The 14,008-nt window shown below is 46.6% G+C and overlaps 1 protein-coding gene across 1 annotated transcript in view; it reads right to left on the bottom strand.

The window, feature by feature from the left end:
• MMS19 (MMS19 homolog, cytosolic iron-sulfur assembly component) overlaps positions 1 to 14,008 on the bottom strand; it is a gene marked incomplete in the record, with an annotated part of 95,590 nt that overhangs the window by 39,663 nt on the left and 41,919 nt on the right. Inside the window, 5 exon segments of the mRNA XM_056530857.1 lie at positions 111 to 188; positions 1,821 to 1,895; positions 8,969 to 9,055; positions 9,140 to 9,201; positions 13,142 to 13,270. Of these exon segments, the coding sequence (XP_056386832.1) occupies positions 111 to 188; positions 1,821 to 1,895; positions 8,969 to 9,055; positions 9,140 to 9,201; positions 13,142 to 13,270 (431 nt within the window).

Below are 14,008 nucleotides of genomic sequence, written 5' to 3' on the forward strand. Positions count from 1 at the left end.
TAGCGGAGCCCAGCGGCAATGTGAACCTAGCCTTAGTCTCACCCTGTTAAGGCCCCTGATGGAATAATCATTTGTCTGAGATGTCACTTAAAATTGTAAGAAACGCTAACCTCTCTGCGGATGGAGGACCAAAGACCCGACAGGAACTCTTTAAGGTCTTTCTGTTCATAAACCTTACATGCAGCAGTCTGTCAACAAATTCACAAAAAACTAAAATTAAGCACATTGCTTACTGCCATATGGTTTTACTAGAGCTGGGTGGTATGACCAAATGTGTGTATCACGGTATTTTTGTAACTCATGGCGGTTCCACGGTATATAACGGTATTCCCCCCCCCCCAAAATCACGTGACCCGCGAGCGCTGTTCTGCTCCCCCCCCCCACAAATCATGTTACCCGCCAGCGCTGTTCTGCTTCCCCCCAATCAATTATCAGCCCAGCTGGGTACTACTCACATGTGACACCTGCAAGCACTGCCCTCCTCCTCTATGTTGCGGGCCGCTGGCGCTGGAACTCTATACTGTACGCCAGTGGTCTCCAACCTGCGGACCTCCAGATGTTGCAAATCTACAACTCCCAGCATGCCCTGTCCGGGCATGCTGGGAGTTGTAGTTTTGCAACAGCTGGAGGTCCGCAGGTTTGAGACCACTGCTGTACACTGTATCCCTATGCCCGGGCTGCAAAAGATAAACAAAATAAACTTTAACTTACCTACGTCGGCCTTACGCTGTTCCTTGGGACTGGAACGTTGGACAGCCGTCAGCCTATCACCGGCCGCAGCGATGTCCGGCCCCGGCCAGTGATAGGCTGAGCCCAGTCATGTAAGAAGCCGGCCAGAGCTCCTTACATGACAGTGGGCTCAGCCTATCATTGGCCGGGGCATTGCTGCGGTCGGTGATAGGCTTGACGGCTGTCCGACGTTCCCGTCCCCAGCGTAAGGCCGACGTAGGCAAGTTAAAGTTTATTTTCTTTATCTTTTGCAGCCCGGGAATAGGGATACAGTGTACAGCAGTGGTCTTCAACCTGCGGACCTCCAGCTGTTGCAAAACTACAACTCCCAGCATGCCCGGACAGCCAACGGCTGTCCGGGCATGCTGGGAGTTGTAGTTTTGCAACAACTGGAGGTCCGCAGGTTTGAGACCCCTGGCGTACAGTATAGAGTTCCAGCACCGGCGGCCCACAACAAAGAGGAGGAGGAAGGCAGTGCTTGCGGGTGACATGTGAGTAGTACCCCGCTGGGCTGATAATTAATTGGGGGGGGGGAGCAGAACAGCGCTGACGGGTAACATATGATTAGTTCCCCGATGTGGGGACAGCGCAGCGCTGGGCTGATAATTCACTACCAAAGGGGAGGGGCCCAACCGGTATTGCGGTATGGGAAAAATTCATATCGTGCAGCCCAAAAATTTCCGTATTCGGTATGAACCGGTATACCGCACAGTCCTAGGTTTTACTATTTACTATAATTATTTGCAGAAATAAGCAGCAGATCTATAGTGCTTTCATCCTACACTGAATGTCAGCACTACCATGAAGACTGACATATACAGCAACGATAACTGAAAAGATCATAAAGGCCCAATATACTGCACATTTAGGTGATTGAACATGTACGTAAAGTTTGTGGCATTTGTGTTATCATTTATACCAGTGTTTCCCAACTGATGTGCCTCCAGCTGTTGCAAAACTACAACTCCCAGCATGCTCGGACAGCCTTCGGCTGTCCGGGCATGCTGGGAGTTGTAGTTTTGCAACAGCTGGAGGCGCACTGGTTGGGAAACACTGATATAGACCTTAGGTGTCTGCTAACGTTTACTCACCAATGTCTGCATCGCATCCACTTTGGCACTTTGTATGTCAGAATCCATTTTTTCAATCAGCAGTGGAAGCAGAAACTGTAAAAAGCAGATATGCACCCTTTAGTATTTACCTTAAAGGACGTTAAAATTGAGCAGCTTCTTTGTGTATACAGTGGTTCCTCAAGTTACAATATTAATTGGTTTCAGGACGACCATTGTAGGTTGAGACCATAACTACATGGAAACCTGGTTGAAGCCACCAAAATGTCTACTAAAAATTGGAAAAAGTGAGGATTAAAGAATAAAAAGTAGATAACTAATATAGATAAAGCAAATCCTTCCATATAAAAGTAAGAAAGATCTGCAGGGAGCTGTAATCACTGTCTATGTAGAGGACAGGAGCTTCTTCAGGGTCCTGTACAGTACACAGAAGTGTCCTAAAAAAGTAACATGGAGTCGCCCTTACCTGGTGTCCAAAGGAGCAGCTCACCCTGGCACAGGTAAAGAGTACAGAACGTGTAATACTTCCCTGTACTGTAGGGGGTGCTACCAGACACCAGTCAGTACATGCACTTCAGTAATACAGGGGTTTTACCTGTGAAATGTCCATTCTGATTGGTCAGTTCTTCCGCCCATTGACATGTTTCTTAGATCTGGACTGTCTGTAGCATTGTATTCTGCAAATACTTCAGAATTCCAAGGCTGCCTTAGGGTATGTGCACACGGTAGAATTTCCGCACATCAGCACCAATTCCTGCGTCCGCATTAATTTGGGTGGTTTCTGGCTTGTGCAGATTCCGTGCGGAATCCGAATGTTGAATTTCTGAAGTGTGAACGGGAGTGCGGAATGCCACTGAAATCTATCGGGCTATAATTCAATGCGGAATTCCACGTGCGGAAATTCTGCCGTGTGAATGTAATTTTAGGCTATGTTCACACGTGAGCAATTTTTGCATAACGAAGAATTCCGGCCCAATCATGCGGAATTCATGCGGGAAATCCTCATGAATTCTCTTTGCACGGAAAAAGGTGAATTTATTCATTGCTTTGGTTAAATTTCGTGCAGAATAAGCACCAATTCAGCATGAAATCCGCACCAATTCCGCATTTTGCAGAGAGAAAAAAAAGCCCCATTGACTTCAATAGGATTCTGCATGAATTAAGGACATGACCTTACTTTATGCGGAATTGTCGCATCAGAAAGACAAATGCCGAAATTCTGAACATGGGCCAAGCAGAATCCCTCAGAATACAATGGGACTTAACTGCTCCAGAATCTCATGCGGAATTCCGTACGGAAATTCCTGACATGTGAAAACAGCCTTAGGGCCAATGCATAATAGACTGATTTGCTGCAGATTTTAAAAGCGGAAATTTGCATCGCAAATCTGCAGCAGAAGTAAAGTTAATACCAATTATGAAATTTCATCCACACACTGTGGAAATTTTCCTGACCTGCAGTCTGGGATTAAAATCTGCAGCAAGTCAATTGGTAAGAAAAAACCTGCTATTAACCTGCAGCATTTCTGCAGAAAATCCACAACAAATTCTCTATGGGTTTCGTATGAGGTTGCTGCAGAATTCTCCACAGCTAATCAGTCTTGTGTTCTTTTACCCTAAAGGTATGTTCACATGGCGGAAACATTTACCTTGGATAAATGAAATTTCCGCTGTACCATTCATATTCCATAAAGAGTGAACAGATGTCAATGGGACTCAATGGGTCTGGAATATGTGTGTTGATTCCGTGTGGAATCTGCAAAACTGTGAAAAATCTGCTGCCAACTTGACAGAGCGGAATCTGAGCAGAAGCTGGACAATTTCAGCATGTGAACATAGCCTTACGAAGAAAGAAAAGGTATGAGGACATCATAGATAGGGGTTACCTCCTCAGGACCTCCTAGTTTGTGGCAAACCCTTACTGTCCATGAACTTCATAACTGGCCACCTTGAATAGCAGCTAATTTACGAGATTAGAGAAGTCAGACTAAAACCGATTAAAGGAGATCCGCAGTGGTATATGTAGATTTTTATGCTTACCGCAAAATCTTTCTCGGAGGATCCATTGGGGGACACAGAGGTCGTGGGTATCTGCTGCTGCCACCAGGAGGCTGAAACTAGGCAACAAACAGAAAGTTGGCTCCTACTGGCAGGATATACCCCGACTAAAGGCTCTGAGCTATCAGTTTAGTCCCAAAGCAGTAGGAGAGGACCGACAGGGAAAGATAAAATGGCAACTGTCCAAGGAAGCCACAGACAAAAAATAACCGAACCAACCCTCGGACAGGCAACCGAACCAAGGACACTAGAACAAATGGGTGGGTGCTGTGTCCCCAATGGATCCTCCGAGAAAGAGATTTTACGGTAAGCAAAAAGATCTACTCTTCTCGTTCGGCTCCATTGGGGGAGACAGAGACCATGGGACATACCAAAGCAGTCCCTGGGGTTGGAGTGAACCCAAGAAACTCAGGTGGAAGGCTGGGCCACAGCCGCCTGCAACAGCTTGCGACCCAAACCAGCATCAGCGGACGCAAAGATGTGCATCTGGTAACATTTTGTAAAAGTGTGTAAGGACGACCAGGTAGCCGCCTAGACTTGCAAGGCCGAAGCCCTGTTGCAGAGAGCCCAGGAGGCCCGACAGAACAAGTGGAATGAGCCAAGACCTGGAAAGGCGGAGTCATCCCTTTGCATCGGTAAGCTTCCGAGATGGCAGAATGGATCCACCGTGAAACAGTCGCCTTCGAAGCAGGAAATGCCTTACAATGATCCTCCATAAGCCCAAAGAAAGTCACACTGGCGAAAGGATGAAGTGACCAAAAGGTAAATCAGAACGGCCCGTACCACGTCAAGACCATGAAGCAATCATTCCCCAGGATGGGCCGGAGCTGGGCAGAATGACGGGAGGACGATATCCACATTGAGGTGAAAGGTGGAGACCACCTTTGGCAAAAATGAGGGGACCAGACAGAAAACAACTTTGTCCTGGTGCAAGACCAGGTAGGGGGAACGGCAGAAGAGAGCCACCAGCTCCACAACTTTCCGAATGGAAGTGACCGCAATGAGGAAGGCCACCTTCCAGGAAAGCACACGAAGAGAGGTTCGAAGAAAATACCCTGCAAAACACCGAGAACCAGATTCAGATTCCACGGGGGAGTAGGGGATCTGTACGGCAGAGCCGCATGAGCTACACCCTGCAGGAAAATGCGGATGTGATGGTCGGACACCAGGGGGCGCTGAAAGAGAATGGAGGGAGCCAACACCTGTCCCTTAAGGGAACTGAGAGCCAAGCGTTGTTCCAACCCAGACTGCAAAAAGGAAAGGGGTGTGGAAGGGAGAAAACAACTGAGGAGAAGGATTGGGACTCACACCATTGAAGGTAGGACGGCCAAGTAAAGTGATAAATCTTCGCAGAGGAAGGCTTGCGTGCCCGATCATCGTGCGGACCACCTTTAGAACCGCAGTTTCAACCCCCATGCCGTCTAATGCAGCAACAGTAAATTGGGGTGGCAAAGGGGACCCTGAGAGAGCAGGTCGGGACGAACTGGGAGAGGCACAGTGGTATGTCGGCCACTAGGCGAACAACGACGGCGTACCACGCGTGCCTGGGCCAGTCCGGAGCCACGAGAATGGCGGGGACGCCCTCTGCTTTGAGTTTCTTCAGGACCCTGGGAAGAAGAGGAAGAGCAGGGAAGAGATAGGGGAGGACGAAGAGCGGCCAGGGGATCACTAAGGCGTCTATGGCTAGGGCCAGAGGATTTCAGGACTTCGCAACGAAGCGAGGGACTTTTTGGTTGTGGAGAGACGCGAAGAGATCCACGTACGGAGTGCCCCAGAGGTTGCAGATCTCCGCAAAACACCTCTGGATGAAGAGACCACTCACCGGGGTAGGCAGAGGAGAGTGACTGAGGAAGCCCACCTCCCAACTGTCCATCCCCAGGATGTGAATCGCAGAGATGGAGGGAGCTCTGAGTTCCACCCAGAGCAGGATCCTGGAGACCTCGGTCATCGCCGTGGGGCTGCCAGTGCCGCCCTGGCGATTTACATATGCCACAGCCGTGGAGTTGTCTGACTGGACACGAACAGGACGGTCCTGTAGAAGGCGCTCCCAATGGAGGAGGCAAAGGTAAAATTGCCCTAGAGTTCCAGGATGTCCTGGACCGTACGATCCCTAAATCCCCCCCACCGCTGAGACTGGCATCCGTAGTGATGCCCTGCCAGTGGAGGTGCCGGAAAAATAGGCCCTATTGAAGAAGAGGAGACCGAAGCCACCACAGGAGGGACTGGCGAGTCCTGGGGGGGGAGGGGAGATATAATCCTGCGATTAAGGGATAGCGGAGACTTGACAATAGTGAGTTGAAGAGGTCGACAATGAAACTGGGCGAAGAGAACGGCCTCCATGGCCGCCACAATCTGACCCAGGAGAAACTAATGGAAACTAGAACAGGACGACAGAGAAGACAAACTCCTGTTGACAGAGCGAGGCGCTTGTCTGGCGAGAGCTGAACCCGGGTGGCCACCGTGTCGAACTGGAGTCCCAAGAAGATCAGAGACTGGGTGGTATAGGTTGGACTTGTCCTGATTGACCACCCAGCCGAAACAGGACAAGGTCTGAAGAGTGAGAAGGAGACCCTCCTGATTCTGGTCCCTGGTTGGAGCCTTGATCAGGAAGTCATCCAGGTAGGGGATCACGGACACACTCCAGGCTCGCAGGATGGCGATCACCACCGCCAGGACCTTGGTGAAGACCCTTGGGGCCTTGGCCAGGCCAAAAGGAAGGGCCACAAACTGAAAATGGCCCACCGAAATGGCGAAGCGGAGATAGCGCTGATGCGCCGGAAAAATTGGGATGTGAAGGTAAGAGTCTCGGATATCCACCGAGGAAAGAAACTCCCCTTGATCCATGGATGCCACCACAGAACGGAGTGACTCTATACGGAAATGACGCAGGAGTAGGTGGCGATTAAAGAGCTTCAGATCCAGGCTCGGGCAGGCAGACTTTTTCTTGGGGACGACTAACAGGTTTGAATAGAACATCGAAAAAAAAACTCCTTGGGAGGAACTGGGACGATCACTCCCTGAGCCAGAAGGATCCGAAGTGCAACCCGAAAAGCCGCTGCCAAGAAAGGAGAGCGAGGAGGGCGGGATCGAAAAAAAAAACCGGTCCCTTGGAAAGGAAGCAAACTCGATCCGATAGCCGTTGGAAACGACATCTCAGACCAAGAGTCCTGCATGTGGGCAGTCCAAACGCCCCGGAACAGGAACAAACGAACTTCCTCCCGAAAATAATTTCCGGGTGGGGGCATCCCTTCTGGCGGAGGGAGGCATACGGGTGCCCGACTTGGCCGCAAAATGTCCGCAACGGTTATCCAACTTCCAGGAGGGGCAAGCCTTGAAGGAAAGAGCCTTCCTATATTGTGAGGGCTCCGGTCTGGCTGCCCGACCCGAGCCAAACGGAAAGGGCCGAAAGGAGGATGACTTCCTGCGGGAATTTACATACGGCGAGACTTGTTCTGCGGTAATAAGGAGCCCTTAACTCCAGTAGCCTCGGAGATAATCTCATCCAGGCATTTTCCAAAGAGCCGGGTCCCAGAGAAAGGAAGCTCAGCGAGAGATTTCTCGTTCCATGCCTTAAGCCACATGGAGCGACGAATCGCCACCAGGTTACCTGTGGCAAAAGCCATGTCAGGCAGACTGCAAGGAAGCAGAGCACAAGTAGTCTCCAGCATTGGAGAGTTAAGAGCAAGATTTGCCAATTCCTCTGAAGGGGCCCCAGATCAAATGCCCTGGCTGAGTTGGGAAGCCCAAACAAACAGATACGGCTTTTGACACCCAAGCTGAAGCAAAAGCGGGGAGCAAAGCTGAACCCGCCGCTTCAAAAGCGAACTTGATCAGATTCTCGATCCTCTTCTCCTCCAGATCCTTAAAAAGGAGGCCGCGTCCACCAAAGGAAGAGTAGTCTATTTTGACAGGCGGGAAACTGGAGGATCGACAGCCGGCTGCGTTGTCCATTTCGCAATCAAGTCCTGAGAAAATGGAAACTGTGTCTGAACCTTGGAAGTCCCTTGGAAGCGTTTGTCTGGATGCTTTCATGCCGCTTCCAGTAAGGAGTCGAATTCAGCATGAGAGCTCAAGACCTTAGGAGAGTGACGGCAGCAGTGGAAGGAAACTTGGGTCTGAAGAGCTGGGTCCGAAGTTCCTGGGTCCTCTAGGTTAAAGGTGCTCCTGATGGCTAACACAAGCTGTCCACCATGTCGGACACGCTGGTACTCCAGAGGTTGAGAGCGGCTGGGGGAAGGGGGGGGAAATTATACTCACCCTGTCCCAGAGAAACTTACCTACTGAAGTACTTGTTCGCGGGGGGTCCGACCACTGTGTTTGTTCGTGGGGGGTCCGACCTGTATGGGGCCCTAGCTCTCCCCGTACAGGAGGAGTCACACCGCGGCCGACATGTATCTCCTCCACGCCCCCTCCATGTATCTCTATGGGAGAGGCGAAGATGCAGCATTTGTGCCTCCACGCCTCTCCCATAGAGCTGAATGGAGGGCGAGTGTCTGTCAACCTCTTAGTGATGGGAGATTGCGGGGGTCCCAGCGGATAGGGGATAAGTTATATACTGCTGCAGATCTCCTTTAAAAGGACCTTCAGGCCAGCTTCTGCTATAAGAGGGGTTGTCCTTTAGTTCCCCTCCCCTTTTGGGGCACTTTGATTGGTTAGCTACGCCACGCCGCCTATTGGGTCCTACCAGAGTAATGCAGTACGTCTGTTTCGCTTTTTTGAGTGGTCTCTTGCACTCCTCCCACTATGCTCATTGTCTTGGTGCTTCCTAATCCATTGGAGTCCTGCGTGACCTAGCCATTTTTTTTTTAATAATTCTTTATTCTCCTATTTTCAATAGGATCAAAAAAATGTATCTTCCTAGGCAGTGGGATGCAAACTGAGATCCAGAAACAGAACAAATAAACATAAAGGCATGCCTGTGTATCAGGCCTATTTGTAGGTTTGATTGTCTGTTTTACTGTGTGTGAAAATTTATAAATAAATATAGATTTTTAGCATAAAGGGCGATTATCCTCCTAAGACATTTACAACAAATCTAGAAAAAGGGTGGCAGGGCATGTATAATTCCACAAATTCATTTTCCATATAACCTTCAGACTTAAAGGATTTACCTCAGCAAATCGAGGAGTAGATGCCAGCACCGCTCGCAGGCCCAGTATAAGATCTTCTCTGGTAATCCCATGTGGATCATTTGGTGGCTAAAAAGAAGCAAATATAGAACTGGATTGCAAAATGCAACAAAGTGATATAATGAGTAAGTCACTCAAAAACCTGAAACTTACAGGGGTGAAATCAATTGGGAAATAACAGGACGTCACTTCAAATAACTCTTCCACAAAAAGACCTATAGAAAGGAAAAAATATATATTTAGGTGTAATTAAGAAAAAAAGAATTAAGCAGCAATGTGGGGGAGATTTATCAAAACCTGTCCAGAGGAAAAGTTGCCGAGTTGCCCATAGCAACCAATCAGATTGCTTCTTTCATTTTTCAGAGGCCTTTTCAAAACTAAAAGAAGCGATCTGATTGGTTGCTATGGGCAACTCAGCAACATTTCCTCTACACAGGTTTTGATAAATCTCCCCCAAAGTCCTGTGTGTGTGTGTGTGTGTGTGTGTGATATATATATATATATATATATATATATATATATATATATGTGTGTGTGGTTCAGCAATATTTTTGGCACTTATGTAACTTGTATATGGCAAGTTTTACCAGTTTTACCCTATGCAGGCTTCACCCATAATTATCAGTTGTCCCTGAACAAGTGAATGGCCACAAACATCTATGGTGTCTCCATATACTGCACTCACAGAAAAGAGAATCCTACTCTTCTTTGTCTCTAAATTGCAAGCAGCAACATCAATGATGTTATAGAGCAGTAGTAAGCAGTCTAAGCTGTGACTCAAGGCCTTGGGGAGAGATCTAAAACTTAGACCTGAATTGTGTAAGACGCTCTAAGCAATGCACCATTCAATAAAAATGTGACATAAAACTGTCTTGCTCACTGTCCTACACTGTTCAATTAACTCCCATTAAAAGGGGTTATACAGGAATAGAAAAACAGCTAATTAAAAAAAAAATATTCCCTTTCTGTCTCCACTAGAGATGAGCGAATTTACAGTAAATTCTATTCGTCACAAACTTCTCGGCTCGGCAGTTGATGACTTATCCTGCATATCCTGCAGCTTTCAGGTGCTCCCGTGGGCTGGAAAAGGTGGATACAGTCCTAGGAGACTCTTTCCTAGGACTGTATCCACCTTTTCCAGCCCACCGGAAAGCTGAACTAATTTATGCAGGAAAAGCCATCAACTGCTGAGCCGAGAAGTTCGTGACGAATCGAATTTACTGTAAATTCGCTCATCTCTAGTCTCCACGTTGGGTGTGGTTCTGCAGCTCAATTCCATTGAAGTGAATGGAGCCAAGTTGTAAAATTACACCCAACCTGGAGACAGACGTGGAGCTGTTTTTGAAAGAAATTAGCTCTGTTTTTCTATTTCTGGATAACCCCCTTAAAGTCAAAAGGGAGTTACACTAACTTCATATAACAGCCAGCACTGCTGACTATGCCTGGCAGCAGCAAGTAGATTGTGCATCCAAATTGTGCACAAGTGCGAGATTTGGAAACAGGGCTCAGCTTCCAGATGACTGTCAATCAAACAGGGAGCTGGGAGGGGGAGGGAGGAGGCGTTCCAGCACTCAGCACTCCAGGTGCCTGTTTGACTCTTTGCACCATAAAAGCATTTATCTGAAAGCCCTTCAAAACTTTTTTTTTTTTTTTATTTGCATCTGGGTAATACGTTCCTCTAGAGCAGTGGTCCCCAAACTGTGGTCCTCCAGATGTTGCAAAACTACAATTCCCAGCATGCCTGGACAGCCGTCGGCTGTCCAGGCATGCTGGGAGTTGTAGTTTTGCAACATCTGGAGGGCCACAGTTTGGGGACCACTGCTCTAGAGTGTAAAAAACACACACAACTCAAAACAAAAGTTATTGGCTAATTTCTGCTCATTAGATGATAAAATGTAGGTAACGAGTCACAGAAAATAGATTTTTTTAATTGCGTTACTCGTTAACTGCAGGTACTGGCTGTAATAAACCCTTCTTCCTAACCTTTATATTACACAACTATCACCTTCACACATTATTCGGGTTCTTTCCAGTTATGCTAATCTATTTGCTTAAAGGGATTGTCCTCTTAGGACAAGTTATTCATATACTCAAGTAGAGAATAAGGCTAAGGGATTTTGGCACCTGTCTGCATCTTTTATTTGTAGCCAAGTATGGTGCCGCAGAAAAGAGTTAAAGGGGCACTCCGGTGAAAAACTTTTTTTTTTTTCTTTTTAATCAACTGGTGCCAGAAAGTTAAACAGATTTGTAAATTACTTCTAATAAAAAAAAATCTTAATCCTTCTAGTACTTGTTAGTGGCTGTATACTACAGAGAAAATTCTTTTCTTTTTGGATGTCTTTCCAGTCTGACCACAGTGCTCTCTGCTGACATCCCTGTCCATGCCAGGAACTGTCCAGAGCAGGAGAGGTTTGCCATGGGGATTTTTTTTCCTTCTCTGGACAGTTCCTGACATGGACAGAGGTGTCAGCAGAGAGCACTGTGGACAGACAAAAGAAATCCAAAAAGAAAAGAATTTCTTCTGTAGAATTCAGCAGCTAATAAGTACTGGAAGGATTAAGATTTTTTTAATAGAGGTAATTTACAAATCTGTTTATCTTTTTGGCACCAGTTGATTTAAAAAAGAAAAAAATGTTTTCCCCCGGAGTAACCCTTTAATCCTGCTCTGTTGGACTCCGCATCACTATAAGTGCTTCCCACCCAGGGTGCCTCCAGCTGTTAGAAAACTACAACTGCCTGCATGCCCGGACAGCCAAAGGCTGTCCGGGCATGCTGGGAGTTGTAGTTTTACAATAGCTGGAGCCTAGAGTGTCATCTAAATAGTCACAAAATTGAATTTCTTAATGGGAAGAGCCACAGACTCATGCCCTATTGAAAGTAGTGGTGAATTCCCTTTTAAAGGGGTACTCCCCTGGAAAACATTTGCTTTTAAATCAACTGGCGCCAGAAAGTTAAAACAGATTTGTAAATTACTTCTATAAAAAAAATCCCAATCCTTCCAGGACTTATCAGCTGATGTATACTACAGAGAAAGTTCTTTTATTTTTGAATTTCCTTTCTGTCTGACGACACTGCTCTCTGCTGACACCTCTGTGCATTTTAGGAACTGTCCAGAGCAGGAGAGGTTTGCTATGGGGATTTACTCCTACTCTGGACAGTTCCTAAAATGCACAGAGGTGTCAGCAGAGAGCAGTGTCGTCAGACAGAAAGGAAATTCAAAAATAAAAGAACTTTCTCTGTAGTATACAGCAGCTGAAGAATGTTTGCCAGGAAAACGGCCACCAGTTCACCTGCACTATAACCAGATATACCGGGCAAGTCAGCGCTGGAAGAGGCGGACCTTCTGAGGAGCGGGGCTCCGGACTGCAGGTAGGTAGAGCAGTCAGAGCCCCGCATCGGTCACCTGTTCACCCGCACTATAACTCGATGTATCTGGTTATAGTGCGGGTGAACGGGTGACAGTTTTCTTTTAAGGCCTCGTTAACATGGCAAAATATCAAAGCGGAATCAGTCTGAAAAATTCCTCTTGGAAATTCTGATGCAGCGGAGTACCATTGTTTTCAATTTTGGAAATTCCGATTCTGGCGCTGGGGGGGGGATATGGTGTTTATCTGTGTCTCCCACCCAATAGAGAATATGGGTAAACCCAAGTGGCCAACATCTTCAAAGAGTTATTGTCTATTGTCAGACATGTCAAAGCTGCGTTCACACCAGGTCTCACTCCTGAGACCTACTACGACTGGGAGTCGAGTTATAAGCCATGGTAGTGCGCAGCAACGTGGGCCTCTCTCCGCAGCTGTCAGTCAACCAAATCAGACCTCTGAACAAGTCTATGCAGAGAAGAGGTCGGATCTGCAGGTCAGCCAGGGAGTGGAGGGCGCTGCCAGACACTTTCTCGTCTTATAACTCCCAATCACAGTGTATTTCTGAGCAACATGTGAAAGGTTGTTTTAGGGTCTATTCACACGTACAGTATTTTGTGCAGATTTGATGCGCAGGATTTGAAGCTGTGTTCAGTCATTTAGTTTACATTGAAATCTGTAGCAGAAAATCCTGCGCATCAAATCTGTGCAGAATACTGTACGCGTGAATACATCATTAAAAGGACAGTAACGCTTTAATGTAGTGCACAACATCTTTATGGTTACACCTTACCAAGAGTGTAGTTCTTAGTTATAATGTTCTGTACGATCTGGAAGGCCAACAAAAGATTCCTTGGATCCTTTTCTCCATCCATCACTTGAATAAAGCCAAATGTAAAATCTGCTCCGAGACTCTTCAGTTCTGTAATAGTGTTTAAATGGTTTAGATTAGTCATGATCAAAAACTCTCACATACGTATGTGTTTAGAGATATATATGTATATATATATATATATATATATATATATATATATATATATATATATATATATATATATATATCTCAACACCTAAATATAAAAAAACTTTAAATATTGCCAGTAGAAACTACTCTCTGATCGTTGCATTGGAAGTCTAAGCATGGTGGGATGTAATGCTGAGTGACGACAACTGAAGAGGACCTATAAGGATGAGATAACTGTATGGGTGGCATAAGGACTTATAGCCAAAAGGTGTTCCCCCACAGTGGCCATACTTACAAACCATGGAATGTGCAAAACTACAACTCCCAGCATGCCCAGACTGCAATAAGGCTGCCCGGGCAAGTTGGAATTTCTAGTTTTGCAACATCTGGAGGGCTACAGTTTTGAGACCACCTATACAGTCCATCCATGTTGGATCTGAAGCGGTACAGCTCCTCCATGCAAACAACAATGCTCCTGCTTGCAAAATGGAAAAACTGCATTAAGTTGACCTGTCCCACTGTCAACTTAAAGGGGTACTCTGGTGGAAAACTTATTTTTTTTTTATGAACTGGTGCTAGAAAGTTAAACAGATTTGTAAATTGCTTCTATTAAAAATATCTTAATCCTTTCAGTACTTAGCAGCTGTATGCTACAGAGGAAATTCTTTACTTTTTGAATTTCTTTATTGTGTTGTC

Source organism: Hyla sarda, chromosome 7, assembly GCF_029499605.1.
Source record: "Hyla sarda isolate aHylSar1 chromosome 7, aHylSar1.hap1, whole genome shotgun sequence".
Lineage (NCBI taxonomy): Eukaryota > Metazoa > Chordata > Amphibia > Anura > Hylidae > Hyla > Hyla sarda.